This window comes from Hoplias malabaricus, chromosome 12 (assembly GCF_029633855.1).
Source record: "Hoplias malabaricus isolate fHopMal1 chromosome 12, fHopMal1.hap1, whole genome shotgun sequence".
Lineage (NCBI taxonomy): Eukaryota > Metazoa > Chordata > Actinopteri > Characiformes > Erythrinidae > Hoplias > Hoplias malabaricus.
This window is the reverse complement of record NC_089811.1, coordinates 29,790,224-29,812,869: the sequence shown is the minus strand read 5'-3', so window position 1 is coordinate 29,812,869 and position 22,646 is coordinate 29,790,224. Positions and strand designations below refer to the sequence as shown.

Genomic DNA, 22,646 nt, shown 5'->3' with positions numbered 1-22,646 from the left:
TGGAGCATTTCATTTGATCCATTCATCTTGAAGATATCAAACAATGTGAAGGACAGCTGCTGTGTTCAAATGATGTAGTAAATTAAAAAACCCACAAAATGGAATTTTTGTTTGTCATGTTTTCCATTGGACAGCAACAATGTAACTATTTAAAGAACCCTTTCAAACTGATTTACTGCTGAGAGTAATCTACTGGAATTATAGTATTTATTTTTCATTTCAATTATAGTGTAGGACAACATTGTTGCTTTAAGTCAATGCTTGTGTCTGTTCCGCATAGTCCTTGCTGTGTGTTGCATTCCCTGAAGTAAATAAAAACATTTCTGTTCTTGTTAAACCTAAGAATGAAAAGAAGACTGAGCAGAGACAAAGAGGAGAGCAGCTCATCATGTAAAGAGCTGATGGAGTTTTGCAAGAAAGCAAGACATCCAAGTGAGAACTCTGAGGATCTGGCATCCAACTGGGCATGGTTACCACAGGAGATTCTACTGCGCATCTTTCAGTTCTTGCCACTGTTAGATCGAGCCTTTGCTTCTCAAGTGTGTCATGACTGGAACCAAGCCTTTCACATTCCCGAGCTCTGGAGATGTTTTGAGTTTGAACCCAACCTGCAAGCTCTTACCTTAAGGCCACGCACCCAGATCTTATCAAGCAGATCATTAAGAGGCACTCGAATCATTTACAATATGTCAGCTTTAAGGTGAGAGAATTGCCAGGAGGTTTGTTTTATGGTCTTACTTTTTTTTTTTCACTAGTAGACTTGCAAAATGTCCTGAACAAATCACTTTGTAAATAAACCTAGCACAAGAATTAAGGAGATTTGTGTTGGTAGATTATTTCTTTGTTGTAACAATGTTTCTTTGCATTAAATTTTATAGAGTTGAAAAGCCTATTAATTTCCCTCTTAAATGGTGTCACATTTGTAAGGAACATACATTTGTGGGATGAGCATTAGCGCTGAGTATTTGGGTTGTGCCCATGAAAAATTTGCCAAATCTTCTTTGCCAAAGCCAAACAGCTTATTTCCCTGTTACTATTCACACTTGTTTTGAGCCTCTGGTAGCCCCAGCTACCCGACGGACAGTAATAGTGAGCATGGGCCCTGCTACAGTGGTCAGTAGGTGTCTGTTTCGAGAATCCGCATGCCAAGTTTGACTGATCTGGATTGGGCCAGTGTGATAGGGCTTCAAGCTGGTGTTCCGCAAAACCAAGTTACAGCATTATTTGGAGTGAGCCCTAGTACCATCTCCGAATTGATGTCAGAGACAGGCCGCGAAGTGGGCGTCCCAAGAAGATTGTTTCCTCACCCTGTCAGCACTTAGGTACCGTAGGCTGTCTTCTACATATTTCCCGTCAAGGTTGGCAGGACAGTATGGCTGACAGCTCTCTGCCCAACAAGCTGGAACACATTTCAATGCAGCCAATCTCCGGTCCCAACTGGCTGCCAGCAGGCCTGCCATGACTGCCCTTCACAATCAGTCCCATTTGCACTGGTGTCAGCAACACGTGAACTGGAACCTGAACATGTGGAGGAACGTTATGTTCAGCGATGAGTCCAGATTCTGCCTACAGCAGTTGGATCATAAGGTCAACATGTGGAGTAGACGCGGAGAACGCTATGCTGATTGTTGCACCGATAGAGTAACATCTTTTGGAGGCAGTGTGATGGTATGGGGCGGCAACTCCCTCAATGCAAAAATGAGGCTTATCATCATTGGAGGCTGTAACTGGTTTCACTTTCAAGAAGCTACGTCCAGCGCAGCATTTATTTTAACTTTGTTTTTTCTTTTTTTCAGATTTAGTTTTAGAGATGCAAATATTTACAGTACATAGAAGTAAACAAGCAAATAAACACAACAGAAAAGAAAAGTTGCCTAAATAGGCCTGTAGAGGAACCATGCTATATCACTGGACCTGGCCAATTAACCAGCATGTCTTGCCCCAACCAACTCCTAGGGAAAAATTACCCCCTAGCTCTATGGGCCTCCTCTTTATCAAGCCTAGCCTTGATGTGTTCATCAACTCTAAGATTGATGACACGCCAGTTGATGACCCATCTCTTAAAGTCCTAGTAGCCAACAACAGTGACACGCTAAAACTGCTAAAGATGAGCAGCTGCCCGTACGTCTCCCCTGCTGGTATGATTGACTTTCTCAATACGTTTTCTCTACCTGGAAAAAAAAAAAATAGATTTAATTATAATGGAGTTTGCATGTCTATTACAAACCTTCTGAAGCCTCCCACTTGTGTGTCTGTCATCCATGCCTCATTTATGGTTAAAGTTTGTTGAAAAGCTTTGCCCTATTTCTGTCTTTAAAGGTACATTACGTAATAATTTACATATAAAGGATATATTATATTACTAGTGATAAAGGGCTGTCAATCACACATTAATTAGGATATTAAGACCACACCAACACTCAGAGGTTTGATGAGAGCATTTGGTGGAAGTTTTTATGATATTTCTGCTTTGCGTTATCTGTTTAAACTATGCTGAATGATTCACAGAACACCCAAATTTAGTAATATGCATGAAGATAAAAATCAGAAATTCAAAATGATTTCCTAGTTTCCTTCAGAGCTGCTCCTGGCTCTGTCCTCCGAGAAGCATGTGCATCTAGAGCACCTTCGCATTGATGTGGTTAGTGAAAACCCTGGCCAGCAGTTCCATACCATCAAGAAAAGTAGCTGGGATGCCATGGTCCGCCACTCCCCAAAGTTCAACCTGGTCGTGTATTTCTTCCACTATGAAGAGGAGTTTGGCGCCTTTTTTCGTGATGAAATTCCTGTCATGCACCTCTATTTTGGCCGGTCAGTCAGTAAGGATGTACTCGGTCGTGTGGGCATGAACTGTCCACGGCTTGTGGAGTTGGTGGTTTGTGCAAATGGCCTGCGTCCACTGGATGAAGAGCTGATTCGCATTGCTGAACGTTGTAAGCAGCTGTCGGCCATCGGCCTTGGGGAGTGTGAAGTGTCTTGTAGCGCTTTTGTGGAGTTTGTGAATATGTGTGGTTGACGCCTCTCGCAGCTGTCCATCATGGAGGAGGTGCTCATCCCTGACGCCAATTATAGCCTGGATGAGATACACTGGGAAGTGTCCAAACACCTGGGCCGTGTCTGGTTCTCTGATATGATGCCAACATGGTAAAATACATGCAGGACTCTTCCCACATCATTATTTCATTCATAAACCGTACACCAAGCTTATCACATCAGCTTGGAATTTAGTCAGGTACAACATTCATTCACATTCATGCACTTGATCATTCATTTTCTTTTTCTTCAAGAAGTATTAGGAACATTTCAATTGTGTGTGAGGTGTTGGTATGTATCGGTGGCAGCAGTATGGCCTCAGATGTTTCAGAAGGCAGGTCTTCACAAAATCACATTTCATTTCAATAGCATGGATTGTTTTTTGGAAAGACTGAATTTTTTTCATGTGTAAATAAAGAAAAATATGGAAATTAAAAGCTTGTATCCAGCTAATTATGAAAAACTACAATGTAGTAAAGCTTTTGTATTCTAATTGAATCACATAATAGAAAACATGCTAAGAAAAGGTCAGGCCAGCATGATTTCACCACTTTAGGCAAAATATTAATTTGGTTATATATTTCTAAATCAGCCCTGTGAAAGACTGGCGCCCCCTCCAGGGTGTATTCACGCCTTGCGCCCAATGATTCCAGGTAGGCTCTGGACCCACCGCGACCCTGAACTGGATAAGATAATGAATGAATGAATGAATCACCTGTTCAGTATTTTCACACACAGCTTTTAAGTTAAAACTTAAATATTTGTCAAATATGTATAATTGAACAAAATTGTATATTATTAAGTGTTGCAGAAGGTCAACTATAGTTAATAACAGTGGAGAACTTGAGGAAGATGATGCAGAACCTTAAAGCAAGTGTTTTTTTCCAGTCTGTGATGTTACAGTCAAATTGTCATTTCCAAGCTAATGCTGTCTTTGTTTGTCAAAGTACAAAATGTTTATTATGTTCTTCACTCAGCAGCACCCTGTCTCTTGTAACAAAGTTAAGTTTTTCCCTGTGCTACACTTTAAAGTTTCCTACAAAGACGAGGAAAAGATAACCTCTGGTTAAGATGTAGCTTAAATTTGCTCCAATAAGTGTGCGTCATGAAAAGGGGGCAATTGGTTTTGACTTCGGTCTGTTCAAGGATACTTATGGCCAGGCGTATTATATAACTGTAATATAAAGCACGTTATATACGTACCAAATTAATCATAGAAACATAAGTGTATGAAGAGTAGAAATTATTATTTTTAATGGCCCAGATATAAGGTAGCGGCTAGCTCGCTTGTGTAGTAGCAGAGCATATGCGGTGTTATTCTTACCATCTTAGGGATCTTATAGACAGATGAAGGACTTGAAAATATTTCTTAGGAAAATAAACCAGGAATTGTATATTTAAGTGAATTCTCTTCAGATCATTTCTGATCATACTCCCATTTTATTATGGAAAAATGTGTTATAATCAGTCAATCAGGACCTGACTGTATGTGTGTAATCATTGTTACAATTCAAATAGATCTTGCATTTTTCCTTAAAGAAGGAAGCCTTTTATGTCCATGTATAAAATGATGTGTGTTTATGAAATAAAAAAATAATAAAAATGACATTTTTTCATGCACTCTGTCGGGGTATAAACTCAGTACTGAACCATCAGTTGCGTGAGCATGGTCCTTCTGTAGATCTTAAATATTTTATTATTCAAACAATTTATTTGTTTTAAATAAAAAAAAAGTTATTTAAACTTTTGTGGTAATCAGTTTATATTTTAAATATTTGGAGTATATAAACTGTTATTACACATTAATGGAAAAAAAGTAAACAGTTTTCATTCAAGAAATTAATTAGCACTACTAACAATATCAGACAAAAATGGGGAACTGAGATTTACAGAAATCTTAATCTGGAATGAATCACAAATGTCAGTTGAATAATCGGATACTGGGTTTTGTTATAAGAAAATGAGACCTGGGAATTTGTTCGAAAACATTTTAGCTTGTTAGTGCTGTTGTAAGTCAAAATCAAGTTTGTTGATTTGGTATTTCGTGCAAAATATTGTACAAATTTTACAATTTTCACACCATTTGTAGAAGCTTTTACATTGTACAGATACACACACACACACACACACCCCGTAAGTAGTTTTTTGAGCCTCAAGCTGTTTCACTTCTCAGTTGAATTTTAGAAAGTACTCTTTGTTGAACTGTTATTTTACCCAAGCTGTAATACTTTTACTAGATTATGGGTTTAGGTGATTTTACCAATGTAGTCCTTTTTCACAGTGTAGATCGCCTCTTCCTGAGGAACCTGAATAAAAACACTCAGTCGACTTGACACAAGCAGAATAGATGGCAGTCTTTAGTGTGGTAAAGGGACTTCCTCATAAGTAATTTGAATGTATGGAGCTTTCATTGGCAAGTGCCAGTACTCAAAATTGTAGTACAAGTAAAATGTCTTCTCCAGTACAACTTTCTCATAGACTTCCATTAGGCTGAGGATGAACTGAATCATTGACTGATGAGGCTGGAATGAGTGGTAAAACTTCTTAATATCCGTGGCCAGAGTTTTCATGGAGGGCTGACCAAAAATAGTGTCATCATCCCCAAGGTAGGTAGGCTTTCCACTGTACAGATATATTTTGGTATAGTTAGTTTGAGTTTTGCTGGAGAGTTTGGCTCCTAACTCAGCCATTTTCCTGTACGTGCGATGCACAAATTGTGAACAGTCATATGATTCGAACCAAGTGGAGTTGGCCGCTGGGTCTGACAGCACTGTCCATGTCTCGTAATAAATTCCAGTCTCGTTGTCATTTTGAACCCATTGTGCCAGTTCATTAAACTGCTCGCCTAAGAGAGGAAAAACAACAGTGAGCTGCTACATCTACGAGCACTGAAAACCTAAGTACACAATTATCAACACAGAAAAGTACCTGTAATTTCTGCCACTTTTTCTAGCGTTCCATTCTGTTTCCAGTGCATGTCATCTATCCCCTCGTAGAAGCAGGCAGCACCCTGATTGCACCAGAAAGGAGCAGTGATGTTCTCTCTTAAGTGGGGAAACGTGCAGTTCCCAAGCTGGAAAAGCTCATACCATTCCAGGGTAAAATTTCTTCCTGTCTCTGAGCTGGCAAACCCGATGGCATCATGCATTATATGCTGAAAAGAAACACACTTACTGTAGGGCAATGTATCCTCCACACAAGTATAACATGTTTTGTGATGCATTTGTTTGATAACTGATTCAGATGGCACATGGGCCTTGGTTTTTAGTTTTTTATACAATTGTTACAAGATATGTTGTGAACCTCATTCACTGTTCACTGAAAATTGCAGTATTTTCATTTCCTATATTGGTTGTTAACTTTTTATATTTAAACAAAGAGGTTTTGTTAGTGGGAATGTGAGATGTCTCACTTAACTTTCTTAGCTGAATATAAGAAAAGTTCAAGGCTTTTAGTTTTTAACACAGCCTGTGTTTTCAGAAATAATTACATTACAGTTAGCACTGCTAATATTAAATGTATTATTTCATGGAATGGAAAGGGACTTTCTGCTGTAGCTACACATGATCTTAAGGTCGCCATGCACCACACAATAAGTGTGGGCTAGAGGATAATAAAACACCCAGGCACTGGGCTGGGGAGCAGTGGACCTGGGTTCTCCAAAGGGATGGAGCAAAGTTCAGTTCATAGCCTATGGGATAAATTGGAATGACGTTTATTATTCAGAACTATTCATCCAAATTCAGAACCTGACCGCACTAATATTCTCCCGACTGAAGTCCTCACATCAATGTTCCAGTTCTTTTCAGAAGGGCAGCTCTGCAATCTGCAAGTTGTCCACAAACTAAGAATGTATATTTCATTAAGAACTTACAAACTTGCCTAGAAGTTCCCCGTATTTGAATTCCCACACCGGGGTTTGCAGTCGAAACACTGAGATCAGATCCGAGTCTCTCATGTAGGGGATACGACCATCAGGGTCTCCAGTGGGACAGAAGGGGTAAAGCGCCTGGCAGTATGGGTCAGTGTCTGGACGACGGTCAAATCGCCTATAACAGCATACAATGACCAACAGGGACACAAACAAGAATGTGAGTCAAGCCTGTAATTTGATAGAGGCGAGTTAAGCTTATTCAGCAAAACGGCATGGTGAGTGCGTAGAATAGTGCTACTGTCCGTCACCTGAAGAGCTTCTGAAGCCATACTGCACTGCTCCCCATGCACATTTAATAACAGCTGTGCTACTTAGTTAATCCGTTTCCTCCGCTTATAGAACTGAAGTAGTTCTAGATAAAAAAACAAACAAACAAACAAACTGGATTTTATCACTCCTGCTTACCTGTAAGGAACAGGCCAGACTTGCTTGCCATCAATATTCCGCGAACTAACCACAGCCAGAAAGCAAACGTGGAGCAGCGAGTAAACAATAAATGCTGGAGGTTTCATGTTGAATAAGAGGACTAAAGTTTCCTCCGCTCTTCCACTGTGCAACCGCTTCCTACTTTCACTGACTGGATGGTCACATGATCACAATATAATTAACAGAGTCACAAGACAGGGTTTTATTCTCCACCCGTATTCAACAACCCCGCCCTAGAGCTAGGATTGGCTAACGATTCATTCACGCACAGTGAGTGGCCAACCGTTGGGCAAGTGTTGTCGGAACACAGGTGGAAAAAAGAAGCTAGGCTTAAACAGAGCCTGGGTCTGATGAACGTTTTAACGTATTTTGACCCTGTCATTTAGAATAGGAAAACATATATAAGACCACAAACATGTAAAAACAAGACAATGTGTTTATTTCTAAATTAGTGCAACAAGCTGAATGTTTTTTGATATTTTTAAATCCGTCGCGCATGCGCGTGGTATTCAGTGCACTATTTCGATGTCAAAGCTAAACTAAGTTTATGTGGAGCCATTTGAGACTGAGCCCAAAACATAACTCTACCCAAGGTAGAAGTGAAACTGAAGACATCTGCTGATTACCAAGAACAGAGAGCAAAACGTAAATATGTTTAAAAAAAGCACTCTGTTGGTGTTTTAGGGTAAATTAAATTAAGGAACTAGTGATTTCAACGGCGAACTGCTCTAACGTCTGATTTCTGCGCATGTCTGTTGTGGGTCGTGTCCTGTTGTTGTCATGGTAACAACAGTCGCGTGTTACTCTGCTCTTGTGTTTTTCGCCGTTAACTGAAGGTGAATTATGTCAGATGTGGGATCAGAAGATTTTGAAGAAGAGCAGAGTTATCGTGGAGTAAGTGTGTTGCTTTTAGCAGGTGTTGTTTTTATTAAGAGATGTTCTGTGAGGTGATGTGCTGATAATGTGTTTTTCAGGAGTATGAAGGAGCTCGTAATGAAGCCGGAGAGAGACACGGTCTCGGGAGAGCAGTGCTAAGTAACGGAGACACGTACCAAGGAATGTATGAAAATGGGAAACGATCTGGTCAGGTATTGTTGACATTGTTAGTTACGGATCTCTGTAAAACTCTTTAAAGTTTGAAGTCACAAACCCCATTTCCTGAAACACTGCAAAATGTAAATAAAACCACAATGCACTATAGTGTGCAAATAATTTAAATCCTATATTCAGTTGACAATAATATTAAGACTTTTCAAACTTTGAAACAGACCATTTTTTAAAATTTCGAATTTAATGTCAGGAACGTGTTTAAAAAAAACATGGCAACAAGGACAGGTAAAGTTTTGCTAGGCTTAAGAAAAAGGGTTCTTTGTAACAAGTCAGTACCAGGGTGGTGTTAGGCAGGAGGGGCATTAGTGCACATGGCATGGGTAACTTGCACATCTGTGAAGTGAACGGTGCTGATCAGTATATACAGGTTTTGGAGTAATATGCTGCCATCAAAACAAAGTATTTTTGTGGGGAGGCCTTGTTTATTGTAGTAAGACCATGCCCATCAACGCACTTCCTTAAGAAAAGAGTCCAGATGCTAAACTAGGAAGACCTGTCACCCATTTAAAACAACTGGTGCATTATGAAATGATAAACACTATAATGGACACTAATATAGTTGTTGAGCAGGAAAAGTCCTATTAACAAACAAGTATGTAAAAACATTTTAATTCGCAAAACTATAGCAACTGGTCTCCTGAGTTACCAAACATTTACAGAACGTTGTTAAAAGGAGATGTGATACAGCACATTGCGGGCCTGTCCAAACGTTTTTGGAACCTGTTGCTGGGATTAAATTCAAAAAGGGGCAAATGCCCTTTTGCACATGATTTGCTCTTCTTTATACTTTTCAGCTTAAAGGTTCTCTCCACCTGGAAATAGGTTTTCTAATGCCTGGAAAAATATATAGTCACATTACTGGGGTCACAATGCACTGTAATATATTTTCTATGAATTTAATGGATTCTTGCATTGAATTTCTGTTTCATTGCAATTTATTTGAATAATTTATTATCCTTCTTCGTTTTTTTTATATGTATTATATTATTTGCTTGTTCTTTGTCATATATTTATGTTGGTCTTATACATGATAAATGCTTTTAGGGAACATACAGCTTCAAGAATGGAGCTCGATACATAGGGGAATATTACATGAACCTAAAGCATGGGCAAGGTATTTTCTACTACCCAGATGGGTCCAAGTATGAAGGTGAGAGTTTACTCCTGAGTTTTACTCCTGTCAGAATACAAGAAGACTGGGAGACCAGAATGACCAGTTTTATGTGGTTCTTTCTTCCTTCTCTCTGGTTAGGCACTTGGGTGAATGATCAGCGGCAGGGTCATGGCGTTTATACATATCCTAATAAAGATACATACGATGGACAGTGGCTTCAGCATCAAAGGTATCGCTGACAACAAATGGCAGCTGTCGTCATATAGATAATAGCTAAATCATATTATTAGATTTTACACTTGCACAAATGAGTGGTTTGTGCAGTCATATTTACCACACTGATGTAGGACTGATATTAGACTTGATAAGAAATCACTACTTGCTGAACTGGACTGATGTAAATAACTGTAGTACTCAGTTACACTAGTCTATGTTCTTATACAATAATAAATGGTTTAGAAAATAACTCAAATGTTACTGTGCACTTAAACATAGACATTTCAGCTCAACAATGATTATTCATTATTCATGATCATTATTAACAATGATATACTTCATGCTTACATAAAATGTATAGAAAACACTCTTTAATAGTGCACAACTTATGAAAGCCTTATGAAATGTTTGTTAGTTGGATAAGTTGATCTGGCCAGGTAAAACTAGTCCTAATGACATAACTGTCGTCTCTCTTTCCATTGCTCTCACAGACATGGGCAAGGTGTATATACATACCATGATACAGGCTCTAAATACGTTGGCACATGGGTTATGGGTAAGATGGAGTCTGCAGGAGAGCTTATCCACCTGAACCACAAATACCAGGGAACCTTTCTGAACAACAATGTAAGTCTCAGTTGTTTTCCTTTTACATTTTCCTTGTTTGAAATAATGTTTTATTTTCCAGTTTCCTCACTATCAAGTGTTTTTCCAGCCCTCAGGTTCAGGGAAATATGTGTTCGATATCGGCTCTGAGCAGCATGGAGAATACATACAGGAGGATCAGGTTTGTTTTTGACTCAGAGTATGAGCTGTCTAGAACAGACATCTTATCTTTATGGGTCCAGGCCAGTCAGATTTTATTTTTTTTGCATTATAATTAATAGAATTTTGACACAGGTCTTAGTATGATGCATGGAACCACGTTAAAAGACGTGAGTCATAAGCATCAATATAATGGGATTCATGCTTTTTCTAATACCAAACCACTGTTGTTTACTTGTTCTGCATTGTCTGTAAAATCAATGTTTATCATATGATAAAGTCAATGATACCATCACAAAAAAATATGACGTTTCTTTTGTAGTTTTGTGTAATAGTATTCCATTAAAGTATATGCTGTATATGTAACTTATTTAAATATGTTGAATGACTACATTCTGTTTTTAGACATAAGATTTGGTGCATCAAGGATATCCTTGATAAATGTTCTGATTAAAGCTATTTCTCCTGCTGAAACTCCAGCCAGCAGTAGATGGAGACACCAATAAGGATGGGAAGGCCTTGAAGTTGCGTTCCCCATATACTCCTCAGGGCGAGCACTATATCTCCATTGCAGCACATGGAGATGAGGTTCATTGCGAGCAACCTGCTGTGCCTCTCTGTTTTAGTGTAGTTTGACTGTGGCCTTTGTGCATGCAAACAGAGGCTCCTGATAGTAGATCAGTCCTGTACTTGTCACATTGCCAAAATATCTGGCCCTAGAGAATCCTCTAACCTAAAACACTGGAGTTTTAAAAGTTTTAAAGCTTGATGTGTGTTTTTAATACAAGATTTACTATCCTATATTTTCCAAATTAATTCAAAACTTTACAAAAATACACATCAACTGATTCAAAACATCTGTTTCGTTTCCAGAATGCTGCAGAACCTCTGTGAGTGTAATTAGTAGTAACAGAATGATTAGTCTAAAAACTAGTATTAGAAGTATTATGATTTTATTAGTGAAATTTTCTGACCTGAGTCTTTGGATTACAGGATAAAGGTGATGCAGAAGAAGGAGAGCCTGTCACTACCACCGTTCTGAAATGGAAACCCAAAAGTGTGATTGGTCTTTCAATATGGACCGCTGCTAATGACAGTGCTTCTACTGGTACACACATACCATGCTCCTAAACATCTGTAGGTTTTTAGAAATTGTAGTTTGTTGCAGTTTTAGAAGCAGATTTTATAGTAAGTATGGATTTTTTAGTTCTAATTCAACTTACACTGTATTATTCTGTTGAACCTTTAGAGCGGGTGTACTCAAATATATGGTCCAATGATTAAATTTTCACAGAACTGATTTTTATCTTCTTTTTGAAGATGCCATTTTAGTTTTTGGATGTGATGTTAACCTTTGTCAATTTGCTGAGGAGCTCCTGACCATCACAAGTCAAAAACTAACTGACTGAGTGATATCATTGTCATGGAAATAGTTTGTTGAAAGAAACGAAAAATCACTTGCACCACTGCTTTAAGAAATAAATTACCTATACTTTCTCAGAATGATAACAATAATTTTTTATCTCCCTTAAAGTCCAGGGATTGTCTGAGGAAGATAGAGAACATTTTACCCAGGAGGAAAAGAAAGAGCAGCAGAGCCCAGTCCCAGAAGCCAATAATGATTAAGTCAAATGCAAAAACAGCTGTAAAACAATATAAATGAAAACAATATCATATGATAACACAGGAGGTATCCCTTCAGATCCTTAATAATAGATTGTTATGTTTACTATTGCTGTAGTGTCTGTTGTCTAGTCAAACACAGTACATAGACAATACTCAAGAAGGTACAATTATTTGTATCAGTATTGCATTTTACTACTACAGTCAGCAGGGGGTGGTGTTTTCTACCTGTTATTCACTTTTTATTGGTAACTGTTTACAATGCTGTAGAAAGTGCTGTTAATCACTCATGTCCCAATAAAGCACATTGTCATACACCTTTATTTTAAGAAGTAAATATGTATTTTGCAATTACCCACATTGATTAGCACTAACTTGCTCACTGTTATTATAAGTAAAAACTAAATACTCAAATATTGCTCAATATTGATGAAAGTGAATTGAAAATGTTTAAATATGTTAAACTGGCACTTTTATATAAAGAAAATAATTTAGATCCTTGATCAACTAACTTTGATACTGCATGCCTTTGAAAGTAGTTTCAGAAGAGGAGATGTGTGTGATGTGAGCAGGTTTCTATTATGACTGAGTCACCATGGAGCCGTGGTGTACAGTACACGGATACACCTTTGTTTACTCTGTACACTTTCTGCTTCCTCCTTTAGCATATCCTGCTGTCTACTGAACAGTGGGTAATAACACTTCTACTTACATTGCTATTATAGAATTGTAAAGTATACATACATTTTACAAAAAGATAACTGTGTCTTTAGTCACAAATGGGAGTTAATTATATAGTAATTCCATTCTTATAATGTTGATTTTCTCTAGATGATGAAAAAAATACATCCAAAAAGGCCTTAAAATCAACTAAACAAAAACAAATAACTGCTTTAAATGCAACACATTAGCAAATCAGATTGACCACAATTGTATGTGTGCAATTTTTTCTAATTGATTTTGAAAGATGAATAAATGATAAGGTGAATAAAATTTTTCTGATGTGGATGTTTATACTGGGAGTCATAGGCTGCTGTCAGTATGAAACTTATTTCCTGGAAGAATATTGTTAATTCAGCAAGACCATGCCAGGTATAATTTTACAGTGTGGCTTTGTACAAAGATTTTGCTTAACAGGCCTATCTGCAGTCCAGACCTGTCTCCTACTGAAAATCACTTTTATTTAACAAAGGTTCAAGAAAATGAACAAATTCCAGGTTCATGTTTTATTGCACTTTACAAAATGCACTAAACTTTCTGGAATTGGTGGTTGTATTTGATGCAAATATCTGTCTCTTTTAATAAGCCACCCCAGAGGAGTTAACCAGTTATAACATTTCTGAGTGCATTTCTGGGTTCTTAAATGAATATGATCATGTAATGTATTAATGGACATTTTAAGAGCTTGGCCTGAGCTTGTATATATTTTATCACAATTTACATTCCTCCCACCATTGCTTGATCATCCATTTAACATCTCATCATGTCACTTTGACCAGCTGGTAGAGCTGAAGGCAGGCCAAAGTTGCAGAGTTTGTATTAAGGGAGACTTATTTTGGGGAAGTTGGCATACCCTTGGCTTAAGGCCTGCGGAACGGTGGAAAAAATGCAGCTCATGTTGAAGTTAATTCCTGTTTGTGTAGATTTATGGCTCTTACACCATCATTACATTTCTCTTTACAGGGGCTGCTGATTGTTTAGAACGAATTGGACACATTACCATGTTCACTACATATGAAAGTTTGCATACATTTCTTTTAATGAGTGATGTATTCTACTTTAGGTTGCAGCTACATAATTTTATTTCAGAAGAAACACAATTAAACAGGTGTCTAGAAACTTTTGATCATTTAGCGTCCTTCTCTCTGTTGCTCAGCTTACTTTGCTTCCCCCTTGATAGTCTTTTCTACGGAGCCCTGGAGGGGACATGGGTAAAAAGAAAAAAATAAATCGAGTGAACGATTTACAATTCATTCACACGTTTTAGCTAATTCAAGTGAACAAATTAGTTACTCAAATAACAAATTGAGCACACGAATAAGGAATTGATTTTCTGGGGGCTCCGTAGAAGCCAGCTGCCATTTGCCAAAACTCTTATAATGTGCGAGCCGTGGTACTAATGACTGCAGTCACTGCACATGAAGTAAAATGACCTTATTTAGTTCATGAAGACAAAAGATCAGTTCAGTGTTTATCACACTGTGTACCTATGGATTATTAAGCGAGTGTAAGGAAGTGTTGAAGTAAACGGAGTGCATCATCTTTTCAGCTGAGCACTACAAGCTCATAGCTGTCATTTAAACACAACGACACCAAAATTGTCCTGTTTATAACTTAGGAGCCATAAATATTTTACATAATTCCTGTGAAGATTGGTTAGGCTTCTATCTGTGCGTCAGTCTCCGCAGGGACATTAAGCGTTTTAAACTCGCACATATATAAATAAATAAAGAACAGTATGTAGGCTTAGTTAGAAACAAACTGAAACAACCTTCAAATAATCAATTTGTTATTCATGCACACGAATAACTAATTCGTTCACTCGAATGAGCTAAAACATGTGAATTATTATTATATTTTTACCCATGTCCCGTCCAGGGCTCCGTACTTTTCTGTACAAAAATAGCACGTTTTTGAAACTTCATACACGCCTTTGTAGAATCTTTAGTCCTGAAGTTTCAAAGCATTAAATGGTTTCTCTAAAAGCAGTGACATCATTCTTGTCTTTTCTTGTTGAATCTCTTCTGTATCTCTCTGGTTCTACTGTATCATTTCTTCTACTCCTGCTTTTCTTTATACACACTTGTTCTTCATAAACACTGGCGATGGTGCCAACAGCACCCAGAGGGGCTTTCTGAAAAGAATCCCCAAGTGTTGTATGCAGTTGCTTCCTGAACAGAGGTTTTGGTAGTTGTTACATTGTTTTTCTTCCTTGTTTTTATTTTTTTTCTGGGTTCCTTGAGTTTTGTAGACATCACATAATTACTTAATCCTATACAATAGCTTTTATTGTCATTCAAAAGAGACAATTCATAGCTATATTTTATAAGACTGTAGACAACCAAAAAGAAAGTCAACTGCTAACATTGTTCTGCCCTTACATAGTCGTTTGGAAAACGTATGTGGATTACATTCTTTAATATGACCACATAAATGACAACCCCAAATTTTCAAACTCTGATTAAAAAGTTCCAGTTTCCAGTGTATCGTTATGCTACTGGCACATTTTAAACGGGTTTGACCAGTCATGACCCATATATCTGTTATCTTACAGGTTAATGGCTTACACAGCTTTTTTCAGTAGCATATTTTTACATTAATACTTACTTGTGATCATTTTAAATTAAAGCAAAAGAACTGACACAGATAAAGGAAAATTTCAAAGTCTCTGTAGGCACTGTGTGGGGGTGGGTAGTCCTCTGCAATTATGGCCCAGGAATTTGAAACCCTGTCAGAAACAATCAGAACAGTTGGATGAGCTTATTGTTGTCTTAAGTTACAGTGGGGTGCATGAGGCAGACTGAGCTTGGGCCACGGTGTGAGATTTCTCTGAGCTTTTCAAATTATTCCTACTACTTTGGAAAGCCTGAAATCTTCTCTAGCCATTGGTTACACAGAGTTCTTGCTGTCACAGGAGGTGTGGTTACAGACTAGCTTTACCAGCTTTCCCTGCAGAGTCTGCACTTTATTACTGATATTGAGCCCAGACAGACAAATATATTCCTGGGAGATCTTCTAATCCAAGTTGGAACTGAAAATGCCTCAGAGGAAGCTTGACTGCTACAAGTGACTGCCTTTGTTTCCCTTATTTATGTTTGCTCACATCTGAAGAAATTCACGGTGTGGGTGTAGTGTGAGCTGTAATCCAGGGCAGCTCATGATGCAGCATGATTCCAGGCTTCCAGGGTCTACAGGATACGAGGTAAGAGCTTTATTTTCTTATTTCTTCCACACCGCCTTAAGCTCAAATTAAACTATCTAACGTATACACATATTTAGGAAACAGAAAAGTATTCTTCTTACAAAAAGAATATTGCTTGATAAATCTACCAATTACATTTCAACTTCTTTAAGAGTTTAACAGGTGTACTCTATACCAAGACTATACCGTGTTGTTCCACAACTTGGCTGCACAATGCAGTCTTGACACATGTTTGTGATCTTCTTATATCTCTAGTCATGTAGGTGACATTATCATGTTGAAAGCATCTGAAAAATGAGTGCAGAGACATTTTTACACATTTAAATTTCAGTCTTAGAGATTCTCATGTTCACAAAAAAAGAAAAAAAAAACAGATGGAATACCATATGTCAACACTTTAGATAAACATAGAGGACAAACCTGTGGGAAGTAGATGATTATTTGAACTGGATACTAGAACATTTAATAAGGCAGTTTAATAAGTTTTCTTGGCAGAACACTGCCTCTGGAGACCTCTCACTCAGTAACAGAGTGAACAAAGCCCACTCTTATATTCATAAGCCTTCCTTCTAGGGGATTGGGTGGACCACAAACACACACAAAGGCATTTTCTGTCTTTCCTGCTTGAAATCAATCTAGTAATTGGATAGTGATCTGGAGAACACCATTTTATTTTGTATACTCTGCACCACATTATGTTCTTTAAAAATCAAATCAAATCTCTCAAAATGCAAATGTGTAAATATTGCACTCTTTTTGAGATATAATGAGTAACTGATACTTCATATTTCATCACTGTAAAAAATAAGCTTCTGAATGCAAATATCAATATATTTTTCTGTAAAAATGTGTTGTATGTATGTTCTATACATATTACAGCAGTGATGAGAAATGCTTAAGGGTATATATGTAAGGGTGGAACTGTAAACATCATTCATTTTTAAAGCTAGTTTGAGCTCTCATTTAATGGTTTGTTTGGCATTGTGCCTCAGGTTGTTATTCCAAAAAACAAGTACTTTCTTTCTCATTTAATGAAACTGATGGTTGAAAACAAGCCCAATTTTGCTGCAGTATGGTTGGGAAATGGAATTCCACAAATGCTTTTGCCCTAAATGGTTTGGATGCCAATGATAAGTTCATTATACTGCACTGGTTCCTCCTACAATCCTCAGAAACACATAACAGAAAACTGCACAAAAATGTTGAATGTTTGAATTGAACATAATTTTCTATCAGTATTTTGGAAATTTCATGCTCCCAACTTTGTGGGAACAGTTTGGGGGTGGCCTCTACCTGTTACAACATGACTGTGCACCAGTGCACCAAGCAAGGTTCATAAAGACATGTATGAGTGAGTTTAGCATGGAAGAACTTGACTGGCCCGAACAGAGAACACCTTTTGGATAAATTAAAGCAGAGATTGCGAGCCAGGCTCTTGTCCAACATTTGTATCTGACCTCCCAAATGCACTTCTGGAAGAATGCTCAAAAATGTCAATAAACACACTTGTGTACCTTGTGTAAAGAGTTCCCAGAAGTGTTGAAGCTGTTATAGCTGCAAAGAGTGGGCTGAAATCACATAAAACCCTATGGATTAAGAAGAGGATGTCAGTCAAATTCGTATGCATGCGGAAGCAGATGAGTGAATACTCTTGGCAATATACTGTACCTCTCAAAAAAAAAGTAAATCCAGTGATGTAGCGGCCATTTTTTTAAGTGCTGAATTGTTTTCTAACCATGTATGGATGGGTGATTTTTATGATCTGATGAGAGTGAAGCTTGATTTTCCCTTATTTCTGAATGAAAGGCTTTGGCACTCTTTATCTGATGGTGTGGGTTTTAAGGGTCTACCATGTTTTGCAATGTTGTCAGCAGTTCTGTTTCTCTAATCTTTAAATATGATTACACTTATTGTCATTTGACAGTTTTCCTTAAAATTGGATTAAAAAGTTACATTTAGTCACTTCATAAAAAATCCTAAAAACGTTTTTTAATTTTATCTAAGAATTAAATACATGGAGGGTGGTTTCTGACTTTTGCACAGTACTGTACATACATTCCAAGTTCCTCATTTTAAGTGCACAGGCCAGAGCCATCAGATTAGAGTACAAGGAAATGCTTTGGTGCCATGACATAAACAATAGACAAGATATTATGGACAATGGCCTTTCAATAAATGCCCAACCTACAATAAATCATTCAAAGACAGCAAGGGCTGAGCATTTCTGGAAAGCATTTGTATTCTGAACACATCCTTCTATATGTAACCTCTATATGTCAACCCACTCTTCATTGTTTCTTTGTTTTCTGTTCAATTTCAGAACATGGGCTAAAGGATAATACCCACATTTTCAATAAGAACATTCTTTGGGCTCATAACAACACAGAAGTTACACACCAAGGACTTCTTCTGTAAACCTTAGCCATGAAGGACCGGATAGATGAACTGCATCAGCAAATGAAATCCACCGAAAGACTACAGGGGGTGCATCCTTTTATTCAAGGTGATGAGGAAGACCTGGCATCTACAGTCGGTCCACAAGCTGTGTTGTTTGAGGCTGAGCCTGTGCTGGAGAACTTCTTGGAGGATGTCAAGCGTATTCGGGACAGCCTTGACGAGCTGGAGTCTGAAGTTAAGAAGTTCAGCCAGCAGCAAAGGAATCTTGTGGCCACAATGCGTCGCCTCAGCGTTATGAAGAAGGAGAGCAGCATCACACGAGACATCAAGGTGCAGGCTGAGACCCTGCGTAAAAAGCTGGATGCCTTGTCCAAGCAGGCAAAGCGCACTGAGGCAGAACTGGGTCCATCAGCAGCTACAGCTCGCATCCAGCAAGCCCAGCATGCTGCACTCTTCCGCCAGTTCCAGAAAGTCATGAGGCAATATAACGACTCTCTCCTGAGCAAGCAAGACAAATGCAAGCACTTCATTATCAGACAGCTGGAAGTGTCTGGTCGAGAGGTTTCTGAGGAAGAAGTGGAGAATATGATGGAGCAGGGCAAGTGGGATGTCTTCAATGAAAACATCCTGCTAGATCTCAAGATCACTCGCACACAGTTGTCTGAGATAGAGCAGCGTCATAAGGAGCTTCTGACATTAGAGAGCAATATGAAAGACCTGAGGGAACTCTTCCTAGATGTGTTCATGCTTGTGGAAGAGCAAGGAGTGCAAATCGAGAACATCCAGACCAATGTAGAAAAGGCCCAGGATTATGTGATGGTCACTAATGAGAAATTCAAACTGGCTTCCAGATACAAGAAAAAGAACCCTCTAAGAAGACTTTGCTGCTGCTGCTGCTGCCCTTGGAGATGTCGGTAGCACAGTAAAAGTAGGGCACAAAGGCTTAAACTGAGTAAATCCAAAAAGAATCAATGGAATTTATAAAGCCATGCCCACTGTCTGTGATAAAAACAGAAATCCAGTGCACTTTGAGCCAATGCAATCCAAATGGAAAAAACATATACTTTCTTTCTCATTTAATGAAGTTGATGTTTGAAAACAAACATTTTTTTGCTGCAGTAGGATTGGGAAATGAAATTCCAGAAATGCTTTTGCCCTAAATGGTTTGGATGCAAATGAAGAATTCATGAATGCTACACTTGCTCTATGTACAATCCTCTGCAACACATAACAGATAAATGAACAGAAAACCTTGAGCACAAGCAAGACAAGTGTAAGTACTTCATCATTAGACAGTTGCAAGTGTCTGGTAGGGAGGTCTCTGAGGAAGGAATGGAGAATATGATGGTTCAGGGCAAGTTGTCTGAGATAGAACAGCATCAGAGTATGGTACAGAATGTAGCAAATTACATAAAAGTTCCATGAACTATAAAAAAAATAAATAAAGAGGGTGGCAACAGGCAACGGTGCAACAGGTAGTGTCACTGTCCTGTCCATCTGGATTTCCTCTGGTGCTCTGGTTTTATCTCACACATTGGTCGGTGGACTGACTGTCCATAACTCATAGCTGTGAATGTGTGTTGTCCTGTGATGGACTGGTGCCCTGTCCAGGGTTTGTTGTTGCCTTGTGCCCAATGATTCAAAGTAGGCTCCAGACCAAACAATACATGGACCAGGAAGAAGTGGTTACAGCACAAATTGCCTTATTTATTAATATATTTATTCATAATAGAGAGAAACTGAATTTGAATTAATATCTATTTAATAGGGGCGGTTTGGTGGCGCAGCAGGTAGTGTCGCAGTCACACAGCTCCAGGGACCTGGAGGTTGTGGGTTTGGGTCCTGCTCTGGGTGACTGTCTGTGAGGAGTTTTGTGTGTTCTCTGGGTGCTCCAGTTTCCTCCCATGGTCCCAAAACACACATTGGTAGGTGGATTGGCTACTCACAAGTGTCCATATGTTTGAGTGTGTGTCACCCTGTGAAGGACTGGCTCCCCCTCCAGGGTAAGCTCCTATCTTGCACCCAGTAATTCTGTAAGTGGATAAGCACTTACAGACAAAGAATGAATCTATTTAGTAGAGGTCAAACACATTTCAGTTTCAATCCTAATTTTACTACATGACGTAAGGGTGTCAAATGCATTAATTCCTACCCCTGTTCATAGTAGCAAGAAAAAAAGTTATTTACATCATGCAGTTACATTCCATTACATGCAGTTTGTCCCTTGTGGGTGTGTTCAATGACTTTCACATTGTTACATGTGGGTGTTTACAGGGTCCGGTCTCTTGCCAAGAACATGTAATAGCCAAAACAAACACTATGTATGCATCGCTACTTCAATTTTTAAAAATAAACTCAGGGTATGTGTAAATATGCATCATATAAAATGGGAAAATAAAAAAACGCAGTTATGCAACTCTTCTATGTTTACCATACAGTTAATAATAGGAATGAAATGCAGAGAAGAACAACACCTTCAGAATACCTAGGGACCCTCATGTCTATCATTGGTCTTAAAAATTTGTTTTTAATTATTTGCATAAAATTGAGAAAATCTCAATTTTCACTATAAAGTGTTGCTAGCTACTCTTGGCTACAAAATGCCTCCTGTAGGAAATGACTGGTCACTCTATTCCTGCTAGTAGGTTTAATCATCATTTACAAACCAAAACAAAAAATACTAATAATCACATTCAGTATCTGTAACCACTTATCTAGTTCAGGGTCGTTGTGGGTGCAGAGCCTACCTAGAACACGCCAGGGAGGGGGTGCCAGTCCTTCACAGGGAGACACACACTCACACCTATTAACATTTTTGAGTTGGCAATCCACCTACCAACGTGCTGTTTTTTATTTTTATTATTATTATTTTTTGACCGTGGGAGGAACCCGGAGCACCTGGAGGAAACCCATGGGGAGAACACACCAAACTTCTCACAGACAGTCACTCGGAGTGGGACTTGAACCCACAACCTCCAGGTCCCTGGAGCTGTATGAATTTGACATTACCTGCTGTGCCACCGTGCCGCCCAGAACAAAAATCTATTATTTTATTTTTAACATTTACAAATTTTGAGTTTGGATATTTAGTTACAGATAAAGAATGAATGAATTAGATGCCAGCAACATACTTCAAAAAGTTTGGGCAGGGCAATAACATACTGAATAAGTTGTATAATGATAAAAAAAGAGAGAGAGAGGGAGAGAGAGAGAGAGAGAGAGAGAGAGAGAGAGAGAGAGAGAGAGAGAGAGAGAGAGAGAAAGAGAAAGAGAGAAATAAGTGACTGAAATGATTGGGTTTTAAAAAAAATCTCAGAGGGACAGTGTCCTTCAGGAGTAAAGATGGGAAAGGTTTTGATATTCTGTGTAAGACTGCCTGAGAAAATAGTGAAACACTTCAATCATCATGTATCTCAGTGCAAAATAGCAAATGACCTGGTTAATCTACAGCACATAATACTATTAAAAAATATAAAATGATTTGGTAAAATCCCTTCAACGAACAACACTCAAATTCAGTATTAGCTGGCTGTGATCTTTTGGCCATAAGGTGGCATTGAATTAAAAAGCGACGTCACTTCATGGACTCGGGAACACTTTGCAAGACCTCTCTCTGTGAACACAGTTTATCGTTGCATCCACAAATGCAAGTTAAAACTGTCATGCATATAAATACCATATATAAAAATGAAAAGAAAAAGTGTCCTGTGCTGACAAATAAAAAAATTGACAACAGTCCCATAATAAAAGAGAGGGGCCTAATTAGTTCAGACCCATTAAAATTAATGGGTGAATTGAAAAATTAACAATATTATAAAAGACCTCAATTTTTTTCTTTTGAAGAAAGAAAGGGGAAAATCAGTTCCTCTTTAAAAGAAGAGGTGATGCAAAACCATGTTATGTGCCAGCAGATGCCTCAACAACTATTTACTGTGTCCATATTTGCTTTTACATCAACTTCATTCCTTTGCACTGAAAATATAACAAATGAAGAGTGCCCTTTTGCACAGTACTCTATGTATTGACTGCTTTTAATTTAACATTGTTTTTAAGAATGAAATTGCCTATTTTACTGTTTTTCACTGCCAGTATCTGTAAAGTTCTTC

General features: G+C 38.2%; 4 protein-coding genes across 6 annotated transcripts; 3 read left to right on the top strand and 1 right to left on the bottom strand.

Moving 5' to 3' along the window:
• Positions 1–344: 344 nt before the first annotated feature.
• On the top strand, positions 345–3,148 carry fbxl3a (F-box and leucine-rich repeat protein 3a). The gene is given in 4 exon segments (XM_066685925.1): positions 345–539; positions 1,501–1,668; positions 2,000–2,206; positions 2,570–3,148. Coding segments are annotated over 4 exon segments (1,149 nt in total).
• Positions 3,149–4,138: 990 nt separating this feature from the next.
• On the bottom strand, positions 4,139–7,609 carry cln5 (CLN5 intracellular trafficking protein). Its single transcript, XM_066641213.1, has 4 exons — positions 7,373–7,609; positions 6,908–7,082; positions 5,962–6,187; positions 4,139–5,878 (listed from the first exon to the last, which is right to left on the bottom strand). The coding sequence occupies exons 1-4, from the start codon at positions 7,477–7,479 to the stop codon at positions 5,391–5,393; spliced, it is 996 nt and encodes a 331-aa protein (XP_066497310.1). The 5' UTR covers positions 7,480–7,609; the 3' UTR covers positions 4,139–5,390.
• A 297-nt stretch (positions 7,610–7,906) lies between these two features.
• Positions 7,907–13,132, top strand: rsph1 (radial spoke head component 1). 3 transcript variants are annotated; one of them, XM_066641216.1, is made up of 9 exons: positions 7,907–8,038; positions 8,230–8,287; positions 8,368–8,481; positions 9,548–9,653; positions 9,756–9,846; positions 10,325–10,460; positions 10,549–10,620; positions 11,592–11,706; positions 12,133–13,132. In XM_066641216.1, exons 2-9 carry the CDS (start codon positions 8,237–8,239, stop codon positions 12,222–12,224), a joined length of 777 nt encoding a protein of 258 aa, XP_066497313.1. In that variant the 5' UTR covers positions 7,907–8,038; positions 8,230–8,236; the 3' UTR covers positions 12,225–13,132. The 3 variants fall into 3 exon arrangements, with proteins under 3 accessions (XP_066497313.1, XP_066497312.1, XP_066497311.1); XM_066641215.1 differs by having other exon boundaries at positions 8,187–8,287; XM_066641214.1 differs by lacking the exon at positions 7,907–8,038 and having other exon boundaries at positions 8,056–8,287.
• A 2,947-nt stretch (positions 13,133–16,079) lies between these two features.
• Positions 16,080–19,458, top strand: stx19 (syntaxin 19). Its single transcript, XM_066685884.1, has 2 exons — positions 16,080–16,143; positions 18,464–19,458. The coding sequence occupies exon 2, from the start codon at positions 18,568–18,570 to the stop codon at positions 19,456–19,458; it is 891 nt and encodes a 296-aa protein (XP_066541981.1). The 5' UTR covers positions 16,080–16,143; positions 18,464–18,567.
• Positions 19,459–22,646: the final 3,188 nt, after the last annotated feature.

Excerpts from the sequence above, each read along its gene's own strand:
- cln5 (XM_066641213.1), bottom strand. The coding sequence starts at position 7,479 with ATGAAACCTCCAGCATTTATTGTTTACTCGCTGCTCCACGTTTGCTTT. Across the intron at positions 7,083-7,372 it reads GTCTGGCCTGTTCCTTACAG|GCGATTTGACCGTCGTCCAG; the intron begins GTAAGCAGGAGT and ends ATGCTGTTATAG. Across the intron at positions 5,879-5,961 it reads AAAAGTGGCAGAAATTACAG|GCGAGCAGTTTAATGAACTG; the intron begins GTACTTTTCTGT and ends TTCCTCTCTTAG.
- rsph1 (XM_066641216.1), top strand. The coding sequence starts at position 8,237 with ATGTCAGATGTGGGATCAGAAGATTTTGAAGAAGAGCAGAGTTATCGT. Across the intron at positions 9,847-10,324 it reads CAGTGGCTTCAGCATCAAAG|ACATGGGCAAGGTGTATATA; the intron begins GTATCGCTGACA and ends TTGCTCTCACAG. Across the intron at positions 10,461-10,548 it reads GAACCTTTCTGAACAACAAT|CCCTCAGGTTCAGGGAAATA; the intron begins GTAAGTCTCAGT and ends GTGTTTTTCCAG.
- stx19 (XM_066685884.1), top strand. The coding sequence starts at position 18,568 with ATGAAGGACCGGATAGATGAACTGCATCAGCAAATGAAATCCACCGAA.